A 23,058-nucleotide genomic window follows, 5' to 3' on the forward strand; every position below is an offset into this window, starting at 1 on the left:
TTTTTCCTGTACCAGTTCATCTGTGAGGTCTGAGGTTGGGTGTGGGACAGGGCTGAGACATTTTGAGACACACAGACAAAAGTAGCTTGTAAAAACAGTGATTAATATACAATGATTATACACATAATTCACATAATAAGTTGTGCATATTTTTCTTTCTTTTTTTTTAGATGATACACATTTTAATTGCAAAAATAACAAAAATATCAAATGGTAAAAAAGAAATAAACTGACCAATGACTAAAGACTAATGAGCTGGAACTACAAATAAATGGGAAGCCAAACATTGAAAAAAGAAAAAAAACAACTTTTGCTTAGAAGCTAAATAAACACATTAAGAGATAATTAATTAAAGTTGCATAGCACTGTGATTACACATTGCGTAGTAAGCCCAATTATTTTCTTTATTGATGTTTTGTACATTTGACTTGTGCTTAAAGATACAATATATAACTTTTCTAATGAAGGGTCCACCACCTATTGTCATGCATTTTCATTTATATTTTGATTATTATATTTTGGTAAAAGATTTAAATCTAAAACTTTCATTTTGTCTTCTTTTTACATCCACAAGCCTTAAGTTATTTGTTGCTTGTAAACTTGAATCATGTGTTGTATTAAAACAAACTAAATGTAATTTGCTCCATGAAAAGAACTAAACTTAAAGGGCCCATATTACGCTATTTCCTGATCTATGTTATAATGTTGTTTCCTCATCAGAAACATACCCAGAGTTGTGTTTGTTTCATTCACTCATGTTTAACACAAAAATCCTGCATATTTATTCTGAATTCCTCTCTCAAACTGATAACACTCTGTTCCACCTTGTGATGTCATGTGGTAAAACAGGAAGTGCTTCACTCTATATACACCTTCATTAGAATCATTTGGATAATTTCAGCCCTGAAATTGCCAAGCTTTGTTGAATAAAAGGTAAAAGGTTAACTGTTGCTGTTAACATAAAAACTAAAGCTTCGTGACATCACAAGGTGGAACAGAGCATTTTGAGCTTTGCAGAAGTAGACAGACTAATAATAAAGGATTATTCAAACATGTGGGAATGAAACAAAACACAAATCCTGGTATGTTTTTGGGGCAGTAAAAGGATTATAAAATGGTTAAAAGCTCACAAGAGTCAATTTGGTGTAATATGGGACCTGTAACAAAAACAATGACTTAACATTAGTAATAGTTTTCTTGTTTAACCACACACAGATGCTTAACTCATTATAGACTGCTCTGCCAAATCCGAACTTTTTTCAAATACATTTTAATCCGTTTAAGATCACTTTCAATGAATCTCAAAACCTCAAGATTTAAGTGTGGAGAGAAAAAGCATTATGATAAATGAGGGGATAATAGCGGGATAGAGGTAGGTGTGTCTGGATCATTTGTTGTAAGTAGAGCGATAACAGTCATTTTGTTCTGGGTAATTCATGCACACAGGGAGCAGCCCGGGTGAAGCTAATTATAGTTCAGGGTCACAATGGATCCAGGCAACAGGCAAGCAGCAGTGATCTGTGGTGCAGTGGTCGCCCTGTAACCGCAAAGTTGAGCAAGTGAGTGGAGAGTAAATGAAGTTTGGTCTCTTAACATACAAGCTCTCCTGTGGAAACAACACTAAAGGCTGCTCTAAATATGCTTTTCTTCCATAGGGACATATAGCCTGATTCACTTTGTAGAAACCGTCTGACCTCGCAGCATTAGAATTCGTTCTCTCAACTGTAGGCGGGTACTTTTTAAAATTTAACCAGTCGCTACTATTTTGTCGTGACGAATGTAATGCCCCACTAACAGGACTAACTGGTATATTAAGCTTTTCCCAAATCCTGTAGGAAGAAGAACAATAACGTCTTTTCCCTTGATAAAATTCACCAAACATTCTCTTTGTTCTGCTGTGAGATAGTATTTTGACCCCCATAGTATATTGACCCTGGGGTCAGCATACTGCTATAGTAAAATGCCCCCCCCCCCCCAAAGGATTTTGACTCCCCTTACTTTTTTCTTTCTTCTTACTTATATGATCATTATTTCTCATGGAATTTACTTTTATTATATATTGCTACATATTCACTGTCTTTTAAGGTATTTTAAGGAATGTTTTAATGGATAGCGACTTGGTATTTTGTGTACATGTAACATATGTAGGTGAGCCACTTGAAAGTATCTGACTATAATAAACATATTGGGGGGTCAGATTTCTATAGCTACAGGATTTTGACATCCTTTATCCTCCTTTAATGATCCTAATAGATCATTGTCAATATTCAACTAACATTATTTCTTACTTTATATCATAATAACTATAATAAACATATTGAGGGATTAAATATGTCAGTGTTTTAATTTGCAGATATAGTATTAATATTCAAAGTTTTTCTATAGAATTCAAGTTCTTTATTAATAAAATATAGATTTTCATCATTTCAAGGGGGTCAGTATTCTATGGGGGGGTCAACATACCATAATAGGATTCTGACCCCAGGGTCAAAATACTATATGGTATGTTGACCCCGGGGTCACCTCACCGCGGGGTCAAAATCCTACCACACCGGCTTTAAATCCTCGATCTCTGGAATCTTTGCCAACACAGAATCTATGGCGCTGAATGGTTGGTGCCCGAGCTCTTCCACTTCTGGTGTTCTTGCAAACTGTCTAGTGTATTCTAACTCCTGACCTAGTCACTGGAGAGAAATGAAATTGAGCGGAGGCACTACGTGGCACCGGCCTGGCTAAGGGACATAAGGATCACTCCTTAAAGTAGCACCTACACTTTACACTCTTGTATGTAACAGGATTGTGATGAAATGTACTGTAAAGGATTTTTGATATCCAAGTCTGATTTGTTCAAGTTTCAACTCCAAAAAGTTAGTCGAACATTGATATATATATATATTTTTAAATTCAGATCCAGTTTACTCAAATACTAAATCCCAAATCTCCTGTGTATATTTTGTAGTATCTAACATTGCAACAAAATGAAGCAAAACATTTCTTTGAGATGTCCCACATGAAGAACAACATGATACATTTTTTTACAATGTGTGTATGTGAGTAAATTACAGCAGAAGTTTCAAATTGATATCTTTAATTCAAGACTTTTCCCTATTCACCTGCAGTGTCTTGTTTTATTAACAATGCCCAACTGGATCTTGTACTTTAAACTGTGCAGTATATAATGAAATCTAAATCTCAGTTTGACTTGCACAGTTCTCAAATCATAAAGGCTGCAGTTATTAAGAAGATATGCCCCTAACATTTTTAAATAGAAATCTCTTGTACCTAATTAGACCTCTACAAACATGTCCTGAAATACACGCAATTCTTCTATTAGTGTCAGTTCATACTTCAGTTTTGCTACTTCGAATCTTACTTTTGAAACATGTCACAAATCTAAATCGCAATACTTGTCAGACCTAGTTTGTAACCAACTATGTAAATCATTGTCGTTTGTCACGCAGTTCCCAAATTGCTCAATGTTAGAATTACACTAAAGATTTTCTGGTGTCAATAGCAAAGTCATGTTTTTTTGTTTTTTTTTTACGTATTCCAGGACATATTTATTAGTTTTCAAATAAATAGTTGTGATGTTAGATACAAGTGGAAAGTATTTGAGCTGTTCTCTGAAGTTGAAGCAGGGCCAGTCCTTGTACACAGAGGTGGCTAAAGTACTCAGTTTTGCACTATGTAACTTTTTGATTGGGGATCTGTTACTTGCTTGTTTCAATGGAGATGTCATTGCTTTCCCTGGAATGTTCCACAGTGTGACATTAAACAGCTCTACCTTATGTTTATTCAATTACAGGTGGTTTTATAGCTCAAAAATTCCTAGATGTTGTAGGGTTGCTTCTCCACAGATCTGACCTGCCACTTGGTCTAATTTGGAAAGGCTTAATGCCATACTGTGACACATTCCAGACAAAGCAATAACATCTCCATGGAGTAACGTATTTGAAGAGCCGTCCACCAGAAAAGTTACACAATGCACCTTAAAGTAAATTTGAATTTTGTTCAAGAGAAACAGTTGAATCGATAATCTCTTTTCTAGCTGTTTTATTTGTATAGTTTTCTTTGCTCAAAAATGTGTTAAAAACAAACTCCTCAGACGTTTCAGAAGGTCTCAAACACTTTCTACTCCACTACAAAAATGCAGAGGAGTAGAAAGTGCAGAAATATGTTCTCAAATCTAGTGATGTGAAAGTAAAAAGTATCCACTTTAAAACTGACTTATGTAAAGTAGGGTCCACTTTTCTCCATGGAGATGTTATTTCTTGTCTGGAATGTTTCACAGCATGACATTAAGCCTTTCTATCTTCATGGAGACTATCTTCATGGAAACTACACCAAGTTACAAGTCAGATCTGTGGAGAAGCAACCCCTCGCTCACAGTCAGAATGCCTGTTTTTCTGCGGATTTTTGAGCTGTAAAACCACCTGTAATTGAACAAAATGTAAGGTAGATCTGTTTTAATGTCACACTGTGGAACATTCCAATCAGAGCAGTAACATTTCCACTTCTGATTTTGACATAAATAGTTGAGATGTTAGATACAAGTGGAAGGTATGTGAGCTGTTCTCTGGAAGTTGCAAGTTGAAGCAGTGCCAGTACTTGTGCACATGGCCAAACGCCTGTTTTCCACCTACACTTTTTTTACAGTAACACAACTCTGGACGTCTCTGGGAGTTTGCGGCATTAGATCATTGTCACATTGTCATTATTGTGGAAGCTGGAAGAGGGCTGCAAGGAATTCTTATAAAAGAAATTACAGTGAATAATAATTGGATTTTACATTTCTCATTTTCACAGGTGTTCTCTGACTCATAATTTTGACCGTGACCGGAAATTTGGTTTCTGTGTACAAGAGAGACAAAAACCTGGGGGTAAGAACTCTAAAATCCATGGTTTGAAGAATGATAAAAAAAAAATAGGACAGTTGCCATAGTGATTAATAATTTCAAATAAAATACATCTTTAGAATGGAAAGGTACTAAAATGTTGAGTGTAACAGGAAGCTGAAACCCATGAATGCTCAGGTATTTTTCAGGTATTTTCATTAGAAATATCCAAATCGTAAATTTTTAACCTGGTCCAGTCTATTTTTTGTAACAAGACAGAATTTTAACAGTATTCATTATTTTGGGTTTTGTAATTGTTATGTGTACTTACCTGGAAAAAACACAAAAGTGAAGTTTTTTTTCTTACTCTAACATCATTTTGGGCTGCTCTACATGTATCTCTAATGGTGGAATGTTTAGGAGTTACCATGGCGAAGCAATGTACACAGTAGCAAACACTGTCAACAAAGTTTTAAGTCTGTATAAAGACTCAAGAAAAAGAAAAACAAAACACAAAATGGATTGAAACAGCACATTTTCAGGAGCCTGCGATCAATTTGAGCGTTCATGGTCCGGTTTAAGAGTTTGATGTTCAACAAAAATGGTGAATGACTAACTGAAAACCAGCTAAATCATTTATTTATGGTCAGATTGTGTTAAAATAAAGCTTAAATTAAAGTCTAATAGTAGTTCGCATCACACTTCCAGGGAATGTTGATGATGAGCTGTCCAGAGCATGTTGTGATATTATCTGAAACCTAATTGACACTTCATTTTGGTGTATTATTTTGTAGTTGGTCTCCCTGGTCCCAGAAGAAACCTGAGCCCCTGTCTGTCTGGTCCCTGTCAGAATGGAGGTATGTGCTCAGTGATCCAGCGACAGGAGTTTGACTGCACCTGCCCCGAGAGCCACAGCGGGCGACTGTGTGAGCAGAGTAAGTACAGTGTTCAGTACAGCATCATGAACTGCTACAATGTGGGACCTATTCACAAACACACTGACTAGATCTGGGTAATACTCAGTAACTTTTCTAATGCACAGTCCGCCACCTGCTTTTCTCCATGGAGATGTTATTGCTTTGCCTGAAATGTTTCACAGTATGGCATTAAGCCTTTCCATCATCGTGGTTAGTTGCTGGTTAGATCTGTGGAGAGGGAAGAGCTGATAGTCAGAATGCCTGTTTTTCAAGGTACTGTATTTTCCAGGCTATTAGGCGCTCTGGATTATAAAACGTCATTAAATGGTCTATTTTCAGACTTTTTTCACAAATAAACTGCACCGGACTTTAAAGAAACACAACAGTTGGATGGGTCAGTGGGACTTTGTTTGGTGCGTTCACGGTGACTCTGGGCTTTGTTCAGTTGTGGCGTGTAGGGAGGGTGCTGTCTGGGACCGCTGGATTGTTGGTGTGTTCGCAGTGACTCAGTTGTTCAATTGTGTCTAGAAGTGGCACATTGCACTCGCTTTTTTCGGTTCGTTCCTTCGTTCCGTTCCTTGTCGGTGTGGAGTGAGTGTGGCTGTGGGTGTTTTCTGCTGTGCGGTCGCTGTCTGCTTCGTGTGTTTTTGCGTGTGCTGCGGTTGGTGCGGCTGTAGTGGTTGTAGTTTACTGAAGTCGTGCTGGGACACCCGAGTGGATTCGTGTGTAGGGCGCTCTGGATTGTGGGGCGTACAGTCGTTTTTTGATGGGGTTGGAGACTTAAAAGCGCATCTAATAGCACAGAAAATACGGTACACTGCAAAAAAGCTTGGCCAAAATTTAAGATATAAACACTTAAATCTATCAGAGAATGACTTAAAAGTAGTGGAATGATCTGCCAATACCTCTAGACTAGAATGAAGCACTTATAACCTGATATAAATGTTTAAATTTTGTCGAGACCAGAGAAATTTGCAATTTGTTTTTGACAAATAAAACCAACTGTAATTACCGTATTTTCCGGGCTATTAGACACGCTCTTAAGCCTCCAACCCCATCAAAAAACAACTGCGTGCCCCACAATCCAGAACGCCCTATACATGAATCCACTCTGGTGTCCCAGCACGACTTCAGTAAACCACAAAGCTGCACCACCCGTAGCACACGTAAACACACACGGAGCAGACAGTGACCGCACAGTGAAAAACACCCACAGCCACACTCATCACTCCACACAAACGAGGAACGGAACGGAGGAACGAACCGAAAAAGCGAGTGCAATGTGCCACTTCTAGCCACAACTGAACAACTGAGTCACTGTGAACACGCAAAGCGCCTAATAGTGTGGAAAATATGGTAAACAATATAGATGTAAGATAGATCTGTTTAATGTCATACTGTGGAACATTTGAACCAGAGCAATGACACATCTATAGAAACAAGAACGTGATGGAGCCCCAACCAAAAAGTTATATAGTGCACCTTTAAATTTACTCAAATGCAGTGTTGTATTTCTCAGAGTTTCTACATGACTAATTACTGAAGTTACAATAATTACTAAACATTTTGGTTACTCTTCCCACTGTAACTTTTTTTCTTGCACGACTCTCACAAATATAATTTAGTTTTTCTCATTTTTGTCATCTATCATTTGAAAATAAGACAATTCTGTTCATTATTTAATATTTTGTCCTTACAGTTACACTAACTTCAAATTATAATCAGATGTTGCGTCCACACAGTTAGTCTTACTTGAGGTGTAGTTTCCTCAAATACTATTTTACTCTTCACTTTACTACTTTGTACTTCTACTTGAGCAATAGTATTTTGAAGTAATGTTACTCTAACTTTGAGTACATTTTGTGGCTATTTTACTAACCTCTTATAGTGACCCACTGTTTAAATCACTGTTGTTTTTTCTGTGACTTTACGACAATCTGTGCTCCATATGCAGTTCAGATGCTGTTTCACAATATTATGAAATTAAAATCATATTTAGCTTTGAATAACAATAATAATAAAATAAATATGTATTGTCCTTAGTTTAATTATTTAACCTCCCAGTGAGATTTTCGGGGGGTCCGGCCCAGTGAAAAAACACAGCTGTCCTAAAAAGACACGAGGAAGCTTCTGTCAAACTATACTGTACCAAGAATCAAGAAAAACAAATAACAAAAAGAACATTTAAAGGCTCATATTACACGATTTTCTGATCTATGTTATAATGTTTCCTCATCAAAAACATAACTAGAGGTGTGTTTTGTTTCATTCACACATGTTTAACACACAGACCCTGCAGATTTACGCATTAGTTTTTCTCTCAAATAGAAAAAAACTCCACCTTGTGATGTCATGTGGTAAAACAGAAAGTGCTCCACTGTGTTTTTAAACTCCAATCTGCTCATCTTTACTAAACAAAAGGTAAAATGTAGCTGTTAAATGGAAAACTACTTGAGCTTTGGAGATGTAGCCAGACTAATAATGTAGGATTACTCAAACATGCATGAATGAAACAAAACACAACTCCAGGTATGTTTTTGATAAGGTAACAGCTTTATAACTTGGCTTAAAGCTCATAAAAGTTTTTGCGTAATTAGGACCTTTAATGGCTGAACCCATGCAATTGCACTTACCTAAATCTATGCATGGTCTCCCTACAATAACCACACATTTGAGTTAGAAAAGCATTGTCACGGTATTGTGTGAAGCTCTCTCTTCACCGCTCATGTTTCAAATCACAGGCTTTTATGTTATTTTTCTTCTGTCTGCTCCTTTCAGAAAAGTGCTACGAAACCGTACACCTACACTATTATGACACCGGAGAGTCTTGGGGCCGAATTCACCTCCGTAATGTGGAACAGTGCACATGTGTGGCAGGGGAGATACGCTGTGAAAAGGTGCACTACACCGGTGAGTTCAAATGAGTTTGTTTGTTTTTCTTTGGGGATTGGGCGAAACATAGCCAGATATTTGCAACGGGTATTTGAAACCAGTTCTGTTGTAATAATAGCAGATTTTACAAGGTGAATAAAAACTTGAAGTTGTAGTGGAGTGGAGTAGCATTGATAAAAGTATCAAAAATCAGATTCTAATCGATACTCAAACTAGTATTTAATAGGGATGTAACAATAACTGAAATATCGTGATATCTTATCGTCAGAGTTCTCACAATAATATCGTGGACCATCACAATATATTGAATTACAAGTCTCTTTCTTAAATTAAGAGTTATGGTGCAGCAGTAGCGAAAAAAGACAGGGGGAACTACATAGACCATGTTCCTTTGCTCCATTTCAGTGTAGACCACATGAAGAAATAACAGTTCTAAGCACTTTTAAGTGTTATGATTGTCACTTGTCACTTGTCAAGGCATTTTAAGAGGAAAAAGTCACATATTAAGAGTTTTGTTCACAGCCTCCACAAAATATCACAATAAATATCTTACACCCCATCATATCGTGAGCTTTCCGACAATATCACAATAAATATTGTACTGTGAGGTTCATACCGTGACGATATCGTATTACGCAAAATTGACTCCTGCAAGCCTTGAGTCATGTTATAATCTTCTTATCTTATCAAAAACATACTTGGAGTTGTGCTTTGTTTCATTCTCACATGTTTGAGTAACCGTTTATTACAAGTCTTTCTACATCTTCAAAGCTCAGAGTGCTCTGTTCCTGATGCTCATATGCGCTGGTATCTATATTTAAAAAGTCCTAAATAGATTTAGAATGATCTTGAGCTGTATCAGAATGAGTATAAAACCACACAGACTTTTATCCGCCCATGGACCACTATGGAACATACCTGGACAACTGAGGGATTACGCAGATATTAGGCTACATGGAAATATAAAAGAAAGTACAAATATTTAGTGTTGAGTATCGAGCGGAGAGCTTAACAAAAAGCCCAATCTTCATCCACGTTTATCATGCCTCATAAACTCTAAATATCAGGTATTTTCCTAGTAACAGTCCCAGTTCACCTCACCGCGGCGTCTATGCCCAACCCTTCCTTTGATCAGATCTCCATAGTTACAGTAACGTGCTTTGGAAAGTGATGTAGTGACTCACAGTGACTCAGAATAGTGCAGAGGACACACCCATGGGTCCTTGAGGTGCTCTCGCTGGTGGGGCCTCCCTGGGCTTTTAACTCAGGCTTTGATGGTTTCACGCTCCAGGACTGTTTAGTGTCATGGTAACGGGATGGGAGAGGTGTGGTCCTGCAGAAACGAGGGCTTTTGGACTAAGAAACAGTTATTTTAAACTGTATCTATTGTTCAAAGTTCAAAGAAGGTGCACTGTGTAACTTCCACTTGGGTCCACTACTCACTTGTCTCCATGGAGTTCTTTCTTTGCTTGAAATGTTCCACAGTAGGACATTAAACATATCTCCCTTGCACTTTTTTAATTACAGGCTCAAATACACCTCAGGCAAAGTTATTTATAAAGCACAATTCATGCACAAGAAACCTGACATGGACTTGTACCATGTGCAGACTTGTTTCTCCACCTGTCTTCATTGTGATTACCAAGTTTATTTCTATACTGTGGAATGAATAATCAAGGCCAAACATGTAGATGAGCAGATGGAGAACCGCCCATCTGAAAAGTTACACAGTGCACCTTTAATCAATTCTGTGTAATATAGGACCTTTAATGCAAAAATACCAATACTTAAAATCTCTCTATTTTTAAATCAAATATGACAAACATTTTGGACTATATTGTTTATATTTGAGTTTACCTGCATATACATTTATGTTTTATATCAGTTCAAGCTGAGGTGAACTGAAGTTAATGACTGAAGTTAGGCAATACACCAAGGTAAAATTCTTTTAATAGAGGAGTTTTCATCTTAATCATAGACTGTATAAAGAAATGAACTAAGTGAGTGTGATGTCACACACAGCGTTCAGCTCTGGTCAAATAAAGCTCGCTCATAACGGATACAGGGGCGAATTTTATGAATAGGATTTTTTTGACGAACAAAATAGAAAAACAAAACAAAACCAGGAGGATTAATACAAACATTTCAAGACCAAAATGATGAGGCTCACAGCAGCAGTTACAAAGAAAGGGATGACAATATTCTAATGTAAGTCAACAGGAGCCAAGGTCAGTAGGAGCTGGAAGAGCCGCATGTGAACTTCCGATTTGGAATGAAGTGATTATCGTGTTAGCTGTGTCCATTTAGGTATACAGTCTATGGTCTTAGTACAAAATTCAAAGGTACCGAATCTATATTGTGATAATGTGATACTATTAACTGGTATCAGATTGTAACAACTGTTTTTTTTAATCATGTATCTTTTTTGACTATAAAGACTTAAAGGTGCACTGCATAATTTTCTGGTGGATGGTCTTCTTGCCTTAACGGTGATGCTTAAATGTTCCACAGTGTGGCATTAAATGTACCTGTCTCCATGGAGACAAGATGTTGGCGCCACTAGGCCTAGCTACAGCTCAGGTCTGTGGAGAGTTGGCCCTGCTCACAGTACAGGACATCAGAGGTGGGGACTTGCAAGTCGTGACTTGGACTCGAGTCAGACTTGAGTCAATATTTTTAGAACGTGAGACTTGACTTGATAAAATGGACTAAGACTTGGGACTCGACTTGGACTTGAAGGTCAGTGACTTGGGACTTGTATCGGACTTGAGGCCTGTGCCTTGAGAAGACTTGAGAAACACTTTTAAATCTCATATTTTTCTGTTCTGTACATAATGATTCACACTAAGATCTTGTCAAGACATTTAAAAAGGAAAAATTTGCATTTCTACAACACTTAAATACTGATATATAAATATACTATGATTTTTTAAGTACAGTTCATCTTCAAATTCATATAAATTGCAAAAACCAAAGCTATATTTGGTACATTGGTTTAAAGACTTGAAATGACTTGAAGCTCAAAGCAGACGACTTGGACTTGACTTGAACTTATGGGCCAGTGACTCAAGACTCGACTTGGACTTGTCTGTATTTGACTTGGGACTTGACTCGGACTTGAGGTCAAAGACTTGAGACTTACTTGAGACTTGCAAAACGAAGATTTGGTCCCACCTTTGCAGGACATACGGGATCTTTAAAGGTTTTTTTGAGCTATAAACACTGAAGTAAGATAGACATGTTTCAAGCAAGCTACCGTCCATCTGAAAAGTTACGCACCCTTAATAAAACTGACAGCTTTCTTTTTTGGCGAATATATATTTTTCAGCAAAAAAACATACCTAGTACATGCACTGGTCAAAAAAGGAATAAATGAGAGGGAATAAGATTAAGTATTAAATCTGACTTGTCTTGTTTTCAGCGTGCCAGTCCAATCCCTGCCAGAACGAAGGTTTGTGTCGACTGATCACTTCCACTGGGAAAGAAGTGTGCTACTGTCAAAGGGGATACAGCGGGCCTGACTGCAGCCTGGGTGAGAACTGCTCTTTCTGTTACATATAAAATGAAAAAAAAGTACATATATTAAATGTGGGCACTACCAGTCAAAAGTTTGGACTCACCCTCTCATTCAATGTTTTTTTTCCTATACATTGATGACTTTCTACATTTGATATACACAGAGAAGACATCAGATATATGAAGTAAAATGTATGGAATTATGTAGCAAGAAGAGGAATTCTCAAATTACCCTCCTTTAGCTTTGTTGAAAAATATTTAGCCATTTTCTTTTACTAAATAATTCCACATATCTTACTTCTTATATTTGATGTCTTCTGTATGTGTATAAAATGTAGAAAGTAGTAAAAAAAAAACTAACTCCAAACTTTTGAATGGTGCTGTTTCATTCAAGATATATAAATGTGTGTGTGTGTGTGAGTATAAAAAATATGTACAGTTATTAAATTTTTTTCCCCCCTTTCCTACATTCCATATACAGTTCTGTAAGTGTATAAATTGTAGAAAGTAGTAAACATATAGAAAGTCCAACCTTTCAATTGGTAGTGTATAATATGAGTGAATGACTTCATGGTTGCATCACTGTGTGCCCTGTAGTGAGCCTCCATCGTAACTCTGTTTGAGTAACAAGTGAAGACATGAGGCTCTACAGTTGTGCTTACACGGTGCAGCTGCAGTTGTTAACACAAACACAAGAACAAGCTCTGACACAGTCTAATGCAAAGGGGAAAAAGTAATTACATTGCTATTATCAGTGTGAAGAAACTGCCTTATTTATTAACCTACATCAGAAATGTGCTGCTTAATGTGGTGTGACACATGACTAAAGAAGAGGATTAAAGTAGGAAATCTCCACAGAATAAGCCGGTTTTCTCGATAACTACAGTAATATCCACCATTGTTGTGCAATAGTATTCATTATTTAACATGTTTTAGTACTCCCTATGGTTATACAACTACTGATATGAGGTTACTATCTTTGGAATATACTGAAACCATAAACTGTATAAAGAAGTGCACTAAGGGAGTGTGAGGTCACCCATAGTATTCAGCTCCAGTCAAATGAAGCTCATAGTGGCTATCGGGTTATACGGGTGAATTTGGAACCAGGTTCATATTAGAAATAGGAATATATTTACAGAGAAAATAGTGTAATAAAAACTCCAGGATCATATACAGTGAGTTAATACGGATTACGGACATTTTAAGACCAAAATGACAAGGCTTACTGCAGCAGGTACAGAGAGAGGGGTAACAGTTTTTGAATGTAAAGTCAATTGGATTCAGAGATGATGGAGCTGGAAGCTAGCCAGACTGGTGCCACCTAGTGCCTCCGCTCAATTTATCTCATTTCTCTCCAGCAACTAGTCAGGAATCAAAATACAATATACAGTTTGCAAAAATCCTAGAAGTGCAAGTTCGGGCACAAACCAATTAGTGAAGAGTCATATTCAGTGTTGTCAACGATTCCCGAGATCGAGGGTTTAAAAAAATAATAATAGATCAGTTTTATATAGCGCTTTTTTGGACACTCAAAGATGCTTTACAGAGCATTATTCATTCACTCTATACCCGGTGGTGGGAAACTACTACTGTAACCACAGCTGCCCTGAGGCAGACTGACGGAAGCGAGGCTACCAATCTAAGCCATTGGCCCCTCCAACCACCACCAACACTCACACACACACCACTTTCACACTAGGCAGTAAGGGTGATGTGCACACAACAACAGTTTTTTTTTTACAACTGGCCCTGTGGCACCTGATTTTCCTAGTGGTCTCCCATTCAAGTACTAACCAGGCCCAGACCTGCTTAGCTTCTGAGATCTGATGGGATCAGGCTTTGACAAGCCGGTAAAGCCAAAATAAAGAGACTGTTTGGTGAATTTTATCAAGGGGAAAGACGTTATTGCCCTTCTTCCTAGAGGATTTAGGAAAAGCTTAATATACCAGTTAGCCCTGTTAGCGGTGCATTACATATGTCACGACCAAATAACAGCGATTGGTAAATGACAAAAAGTACCCGCCTACTGTCGAGCGAATGAATTCCAACGCTACGAGGTCAGACGGTTTCTACGAAGTGAAACCGGCTGATGAATCAGGGTAGCTGGAAGCGGCCCCATGAACACTTCCTATTTGTAACATGGTGGCTAGCGGGTTTGCCATGTCCACTTATTTATTGTGCAATGAATAATTATGTATTTATTGTGCAGAGCCAAGGAACGAGTGCTACAACAGGCGTGGGACCAGCTACAGGGGGCTTGGGGGCACCACACTCTCTGGCGCCCACTGTCTGCCCTGGGACTCAGACCTGCTGTTCAATGAGCTCCATGTGGGCAATGTGGACTCCTCACCACTCAAAGGCCTGGGGGGACACGCCTACTGCAGGTTTGTGCTTACATCAGTTGTCAGTTCAACTATTCATGGACTCTAAAATTACTTCACTCTTTTGGCAAGCAGCTCTGCCAGAGATGTGAAGAATACCTTGAAAATGTATTTAGTTACAGAATACTGAATATCTGTATTAAAGGTGCAAAGTTTTCTGGTGAAGGGTCCCTAACTACTTATCTTTGCCTAGAACGTTCCCTGGTGTGACATTAAACATATCCATTTAGCATTTATTCATTATGGTGTTTCTACTGCTCAAAAATACATCCATTGCTTCTGTGAACAAGGGCGCCTCTCCACAGATCTGACCTGTAATGTAGCGCAGTGCTGTAGCCTGCTTATCTCCCTTGTGATAGATACAGTAGCTTAATCTATACTGTGGAACATTCTAGCAATAAGCAATAATAAAGCAATAACATTTCCATGGAGACAAACAGGTGGCCAACCCACATTTAGAGATGTTGCACAGTGCAGCTTTAAACTCTATTCTGTGGCATATTCTGATACATGGGCCAATTAGAGTACTGTATTCTGAATACTTGGAATACTCTTGCATCACGTTACATTATATTATAGTTTGAAAAAATTTAATTACAGTTTTATTTTTGTTGCACTGTTTCTTATGCTTTAATTTATGCCTAATTAGAGAAGGACAAATCACCCATGAACACTTTGCAAGACCTGTTTTCTATTTTTCTCACTAATACTGTACAGTTCAAAGCCAAAAGTCCATGATCAAGTACTGACAAGTGTTCAGTTTAATTTAGGAGATTAAAGTGAAAAAGTAAAATTAGTATTCAGACTATGTATTTTCAGTACATGTATTCACTTACTTCCCAACACCAGGCTGTGTTGTATAAGAACAAATGAGCAAAAAATAATGGACTGAGGACAGGGCAATACAAGAGAAGATTTGTGATAAATAACAATAGCGATATACCCAATACCTATGTCAGAATATTAAATTACAAACTTGATTTCACTACAGAGGAACAGACTTGACACTCAGTACTGATTCCGATACCACAATGATAATAAAAAACACAATTAATACAACATAATAGTACTTTATAGCCTTATATTTGTGGAATCCCTGAGTCGTCCAGGTAGCTATGTACTCTTATATTGTTCTGATACAGCTCGAGATCATTCTAAAGCTAAAGGAAAGGTTCATTTTTGTCCTGTGAATGTGATTTTTTTAGTATCAGTACCTGCTCAAGCTTCGATACTAGTTTTAGTATCGATTAGTGTCTGATTTTCGAGACATCTGACAACTCTGTGGTTATTTAACAGTGCTTTTATTTAGATTAACTTTTATTTTGGGACATTTTACCAACTTATTTTCTTATATTATCTTCTTTTTTTTAACTTCTGCAACAACATTAAAAGCAAATGTTGTATTTAAACTTATCTCTGTGTATTTGCTGTGTGTGCTGTTCTGGTCCTCCTGCTGTCTAGAGTTTTTGGTGTTGCCATGGTGACATTCCTCATAAAGAGATGCAATGGCACATGTCCCAAAGCGTACAAAAGACATCAAAGAGAAAGTCCAATTTTCCTGAAGAAGTCTAGGCAAAAAAACCCCAGCTGTTTCTCGTACAGCTTTAGTTTTGTATCTTAAAATTGCAGTGATAGCTTGTGTAATGTAGCGTGTAGTGCTCGGCCATCAAACAAACCTGCTCCTCTCTGCTTCCTCTCCATCTGCAGGAACCCAGATGGGGATAAGAAGCCTTGGTGCTACACTTTAAACGACGGCGCCATCTCCTGGGAGTACTGCAACGTTCCTTCCTGCCTCCAGCCCGTCTGTGAGTGTGCAAATATTCTGCTTTATGTCTAGAGCAAGCGCATGATATAAACACATTTTTATTTTTATTTTTTTCTGAGGGAACTGTTGACAAGAACAGAGCTGTCTGGTTTACATTTAGAAGGATGTTTTGATATGGACACATTAGCAAACGATGTCAAAGAAGTTTCAGGACAGTCTGAAAAAACACAAAACACATTTTCAGGATGCGATCAAGACTGTATAAAGATTTGGACGTCACCCACTGTGTTCGGCTCCACTCAAATGAAGCTAATGGACAAATGGAGAAAATAGTGAAATGAAAACACCAGGATAATGATGATGAAGATGATAATGCGAACATTTTAAGACCAAAATGACAAGGCTCACTGCAGCACTTACAGAGAGAGAAGCGACAATATTGCAATTTAAGTCAAAGGGAGCCAGGGTCAGTAGCAGCCAGAAGTGAGAACTGAAGATACTACACAGTCTGAAGATCTGTTACTCAAGTTAGACTTTAATCTGAGCTTTAATTTAACACAATCTGACCACAGAGAAATGGTTTAGTTTAGGGTGACCAGTCATACCTATTTACCTGGGACAGTCCCAGTTTTGAGCCCTGTGTCCCTGTCCCAACAGATTTATCAAAAACCATTGATTTGCCACCAGTTTTATACAAGAAATGCCCCATGTGTCCCTATTTTTGACCGAATCTGATACCTGCAAACAAAAACCTAAAAAACTCTCAAGTCTTTGACCTTAAGTCTGAGTCAAGTCCCAAGTCAAATACAGGCAAGTCCAAGCCGAGTCTCGGGTCTGTGGCTCATAAGTCCAAGTCGTCTGCTTTGAGCTTCAAGTCATTTCAAGTTTTAAACCAAAGTAGCTTAGATAAATTGTACTTAAAAAAAATCATAGTATGTTTATATATGAGTATAGAGTATGTAAGAGTTGCAGAAATGTAATTTTCTTTTTTCTTTTTAAATGTCTTGACAAGATCTTAGAGTGAGTCATTACGTTCAGAATAGAAAGAATTCAAATTGCTTCTCAAATCTTCTCAAGTCACAGGCCTCAAGTCCAAGTTGGGTCCCAAGTCTTAGTCCATTTTATCAAGTCCAGTCTCAAGTCCTAAAAATAGTGACTCAAGTCTGACTTGCGTCCAAGTCACGACTTGCAAACCCCCCATCTCTGCCTGCAAACAGTAAAGAGAGGCTTAAAGAGGTCAGTAAAGAGGTAGTTTGTTTAGATAAAATACAGAAAAGCTTATTAAAAATAACCAAAACACAGAGAAAATGTGACTACTGACAATTTTCCTTTCTTACGCACTCGTTTCACAGTTTAATTATTACCAACCATTCCACATCGAGCCAGTTTTTGTTTTTGAAATTCTGGTCACCCTAACTTAGTTGGCACTACAAGATGTGAGATGATTTGTGCGGTTAAACAAGTCTGTCACACATAAAATTACAGTCATAAGATTGCAAGCATCAGCCAACAGTTTTTCAGTTTGCCACATTTTTGTTGAAAATCAATCATGTAAACAAACAGGACCATAGACGCTCGAGTTGATCTCACACTCCCGAAAATGTTTTGTTTAAATTAATTTTGTAGTTTTTCTTTTTCCAGACAATCTTAAAACATTTTTATTAAGTTATTTTTGCCACAACACTGTCCATTTAGAGTGGATTAAGTGTATACTATAAGTTACATTTTTGTATTACGAGCACACTGCCTACCAAGCACCAGTTTTGCAGTGGAGCAGTTGCATCATTTCATTCCTTCTAGTATTTCACTGCTTGCACCCTGCTCGAAGAACTAAAATATGCAGGAACTTGCCTAAAAGAACAACTTCACATTTAATTATAAATCAAAAATTGTGCAAGCCAAAACTGAGACGTTTCACTTTGCTGAGTCACAGTTCTTCAAAAAGTTGGTTCGGCTTACAAGTTTTTTGTTTTTTTTTGAAGGAAGTGGGCTCGGTGAGATCACGGCAGTAGGAGTGAGTCAGGGTGATTCAGTATATCAGGTGCTGCCAAATGTTGATGTAGTGAGTGGGCTCTGGCACAGGAGACCCTCTGTCATGACGCCAGTGGTATGCACACAACTCACCCGAGCATCCATCTGCTGTGTCCCCACTAACATATGATTTTCAGCAAGACAATGCTCCTCCACCTCACCTGTTTATTTTTATTTTTTTCATTAAATTGATTGCATATATACATACACATACAGATTACAAAACATAGGGGTTCAGATTGAAGTTCTTTATAAATTAATAACATCTCCACCTTAACACCATCAGGCTATAAGCTCTATTCATTTGGAAACATGCGATGACATCTTCTGGTAGTAAGTCTGACACAATCTAGGAGAAGTGAGAAAATGACCCAGTTTTCTTCATCTCCATATCATTGTAGCGTTCCGTTATGTTCAGCTAATCAACAGTTACAACCATACCTCAGTTTTCATCATTTCCCCAATGACACACAACTCCGAGCGCAAATTAAGATGATTCCAAAACAGCACATACGTACGCAGTCTTTATTTTATCACTGATGAAATTTAATTCAGTGGGTTTTATCACAGTCGGCAGGCAAGTCCAGTGTCGGTAACTACAGCGGAAGTTGTCATTGCATGTTTCTAAAGGCTATGTTTATATGATGACGGTCTGAACAGAAGACGCAAAAGTGGCGTCGCGTCTTAAATTTTTATTCTGTATATAGATGAGTGTTTTTGAGAGGAAATCTGTGTGCATACAGTGAGGCAAACGTGTGTGGAATTAAATTGGGTATGCGTGCCAAGTGACTAGGTGGTGACACTACGTGGTGATGTATGTAACATAAAAGTGTATACGATGTAAGCAGATCTGACCAGAGTTTTGCATCTTGGCCAGTGTAGACGGAAATATTATGGTGGAGCATATTCAGCTTTTCCACTCTGGAGGGTGGCTTTCAGATTTTTGTCTTTTTAAGCCCCAAAACCGCTGTCACCGTTAAAAAATATTTTGTCATTTTTACCTGCAAGAGTTCTCGTGTAAACAGGCCCTAAACATCTTGCTGGTTTGTGACATAAGCGTGAATAGTGCCTACAGTATTGATACGTTGCAGTGACATTGCACTGGGGGTGTTGTACTTGTAGCTGAAAACACCATGATCACATTAGCAAACACTGGCAAAAAAGTTTTAAGATTTGTCTGAAGATTCAAGAAAAAATGCTAAATGGATTCAAACAACATCTTCAGCAGTTTGTGATCATTATGAGCTTTTGTAGTTCTGAAAACTCTTGGCTAATGCTCTGTGTGAGAGACATGTTTAACAGCACAAGGCAGCTCACCTGCTGTAGTTCCAACTAAGTCAGTTCTCTCGGGTCAGACTGTGTTAAAATAAAGTCTAACTTGAAGAACAGCTGCAAAGGATCAGTACATAGACCTGTGTTAGGACTAATCAAAATCACAATCTGAATGGCCATCATTAGAAAATGGCAAAAGGCTGCAATTATTTAAAGGGAAGATATGACATAAAAAAATCTTTTCTGAACTGTTATCCATGTTGTAACATGTGTTTCCTCAACATTATCTTACTCACAAACGTATTTGGGTTGATTCATGCCTGTTCGAGTGATCCAAAGCTTAAATGCTCAGGAAATGTCTGTTTTTACCTACCCCCTATCTCCGCCCACTGCTCTGTACTTACTTAATTATTGGATGATTTCAGATTTGGAATTACCAATCTCTACTGAACTAAAGGTAAAAGGTAGCTGTTATCTTGAAAACTTCACTACACGACATCACAAGGTGGAACAGAACATTTTGAGCTTTGGAAATGTAGACAGACTAATAATGCATAATTACTTAACTCAAACATGAAACGTGTGAATGAAACACAACTCCAGGTATGTTTTTGATGAGGTAATAATATTATAACATGGCTTAAAGCTCAGAAAAATCCATTTTGTGTAATATATAGGACTTTTAACAATGAACAAAATATAAAATAATAATCTACAGATGCTGAAGTTACTAAACACCTAGAAAAAAAAAAAAGCATAATTTATTCTCTATGTAACATAATGTTCCCTGCCAAAATGTCTCAAGTAAAAATACTTTTGGACAAGCTTAATATGTGCACTCTGAACTGAATCCTAATTTTGATACATAAATTGCAAAATTGCAGTGCTTGTCAGAAAAATTACCATTTGATATTTTTTAGCCCAAGCTTGTGTTTTGCTCTTTCAGGGAAGACTCATCCAGCTGCAAACTTGCAAATGTTCGATAAAGGTATTTAGGAAACAGTAGGATGGTGGTAGTTTAAATTATTACGGTTAATTGTCAAGCTGTTGTTTTCTTTCTCTCTTTTACAGCTTTTTCACGTGGTATAACAAGAATAATTACCAACCGCAAAACTAAAAAGGCACAGTGTGGAACGAAGCATAAGAAGCGTCTGTCGATCGCGAGAGGCCGGATCATGGGAGGCACATCGGCGCTGCCCGGGACCCACCCCTGGATGGCAGCCATCTACATCGGACACACAGAGTTCTGCGCCGGGAACCTCATCGCCTCCTGCTGGGTCGTCTCTGCAGCGCACTGCTTTTTCCGCAAGTACGGACATAAGTACGAACACAATGTGCATGAACATATCCAAACTTATACCATGGTCAGTGAGGATCCCACTGACTGACCTCCACACAAGTAGTCTGGCAACACTTAAATCACATTCTGTAACACAGCTCTGCTTAGGCATGACATCACCATAGCAACGGGTGAACAAATGATCACCTGCTGTGACCACAGAACTATATTAAAATCTGAAGGTGAACCCAAGATGGCACCGTATTGTTTTCAATGGCCTGTGCTCTTCTGCATTTACTTCCTCAATACAGGCGAGCGCTTCATGTGTGACGTCTGTAACGTGCACGGTGTGGAGCATTTGGACCAATCAGAGCAAGAGCTGCTAAAGCGCAGCTAGCGCAGGCTCAGAGCAGGTTCAGAGCAGGGCTAGGCTAAGTCTTACAAAACTTAAAAAAATAAAACAAAATGTATGTTGTGAAAATAAAAAAGAATCCCTACAAAATCTGACCTTTGTGAAAGTTGTGGATGCCCTGTGTGTTGTGTTGTGCTTCTATGGGAGAATTCTTTCTGGGTCCAAGCTCCAGGGAGTTGCAGTACCTGGAGCGGCCACTAGTCGGACTCGAGCAGGGAGAGAAGAGGAGTGCCTTATCCAGTTTTTATTGTAGATCTATGGTAGTGACTAGCATGATTTAAAACACTGATATTTTAGACATTTACAGACAGTGAACAGGCTTTTCACATTTACAAGTGAGAAAGTTCAGTTTGTAGGTGTGGTTTCAGCACATTACACAACTTGGAGTTGTGCATTAACGAACTGCTCCTCGTTGTTTAATGTTTACATATCACTGCTCTCTGGCCATCGCCATGACATCACCACAGCAATGGATAAATGCGTCCTCAAAAAAATCGCTTTTGCTTATGTATGCTCACAAAGTTTATGTTGAACTTTGTGCCAGTTTTTGTTTCCTGTGGATATTTCCAGCAGTTACAGAGAAATGAACCATAAACCAGGTCACCAAATCAACAATCTGACTTTAATTAAACAGCAAATTAAACCACAGAATTGTGACCTGTGCTCCAGCTCAATGTTAAGCTATAGTGAATCTAGGATATTATGAACATAACAAATTGATACTTTGCAGCTGATATGATCAACATTCATTGGGTGGTTGATGCTAACAGGAGGCACTGCCCTGTCTGAAGCTCTATTACTCAAACATGAGTTGACCATAAAGAACTGACCTGTACTGTTAAACAAGTTCCTCTCAAATAACATTACAGTGTTTGAGTTTGTCACTCTCACCTTTTCGTTGAAAATCAAACACCTAAACAGGACCATGACTTCTTGTATCGATCACAGGTTCCCAAAAATGTGCTGTTAATAAACATTTTGTATTTTTCCTTGCGTTTCAGACCATTTAAAACATATCTCATAAGGAGGTAACCGAAATATCGTGATATTGTATTGTCGTATCGTGGGCTGTCACAATATATCGAATTACAAGTTTGTTTGCTTAAATACATGGTTTTATAGTAGCAACAGCTCATAAACATAGAGAACTACATATCCCATGATTCATTTCAGTGCAAACAACATGAAGAAATATGTTTTTTACTTGAATTCTTGGGATTATGATGGAAATAAGTCACACCAGAATCTTAATCATATCGTGATAATATCGTACCATAAGATTTGGATATTGTTACATGCCTAGTGTCTAATGTTTTCTCTAATGTGCGCATTGTGTCACCATGATAACTGCTGAACATTACGGCATAGACATATATGCAGTACAGCCCCAGAGTGATATCATTGCATGCATCAATCATTAAACTAGATGCTAGAATAGAATAGAAATGAAATAGAAAAACAACAAAGGAATTCTTGAGGTCTATTGTCTATTTTCCTCTCAGCATGCTGCAGTAGAAGTATAGTTCACCTGGCATGCAGTTTAAAGACTTTGACCCCTTCAGCTTTATGAACGTGCTATATTTAGACAAGCATCCAGTTCGAGGAAAACCTGAAAGCCTGACACGCACCCAGATGCCCTTTACATAAGAATGAATATGTTTCCCTGTGATGTCAATAAAGAGACACCTCCGCTCGCTTTGTTTAACGTGAAAGAGTCTTATAGAAAGCTGATGTTACGTAAGAGCAATCTATTCT

At 38.0% G+C, this 23,058-nt stretch overlaps 1 protein-coding gene and 1 pseudogene across 3 annotated transcripts in view; one reads left to right on the forward strand and one right to left on the reverse strand.

Annotated features, from left to right (window-relative positions):
* The window catches only part of LOC110159464 (hepatocyte growth factor activator), a 30,209-nt gene that overhangs the window by 1,590 nt on the left and 5,561 nt on the right, over positions 1 to 23,058 (forward strand). The window contains exons 4-11 of one of the 3 annotated variants that reach the window (XM_055156423.1): positions 4,807 to 4,880; positions 5,630 to 5,770; positions 8,531 to 8,662; positions 12,066 to 12,176; positions 14,373 to 14,547; positions 16,252 to 16,349; positions 20,559 to 20,600; positions 20,684 to 20,933. In XM_055156423.1, coding sequence (XP_055012398.1) covers positions 4,807 to 4,880; positions 5,630 to 5,770; positions 8,531 to 8,662; positions 12,066 to 12,176; positions 14,373 to 14,547; positions 16,252 to 16,349; positions 20,559 to 20,600; positions 20,684 to 20,933 — 1,023 coding nt within the window. The remainder of the gene's footprint in view (positions 1 to 4,806; positions 4,881 to 5,629; positions 5,771 to 8,530; positions 8,663 to 12,065; positions 12,177 to 14,372; positions 14,548 to 16,251; positions 16,350 to 20,558; positions 20,601 to 20,683; positions 20,934 to 23,058) is intronic. The other 2 variants (XM_020924022.2, XM_055156424.1) reach the window with 2 other exon arrangements.
* LOC129409966 (5S ribosomal RNA) lies at positions 13,910 to 14,027 on the reverse strand (annotated as a pseudogene).

Source organism: Boleophthalmus pectinirostris, unplaced genomic scaffold (genome assembly GCF_026225935.1).
Source record: "Boleophthalmus pectinirostris isolate CB_2022bp ecotype Guang Dong unplaced genomic scaffold, ASM2622593v1 HiC_scaffold_20, whole genome shotgun sequence".
Classification (NCBI taxonomy): Eukaryota; Metazoa; Chordata; class Actinopteri; order Gobiiformes; family Gobiidae; genus Boleophthalmus; species Boleophthalmus pectinirostris.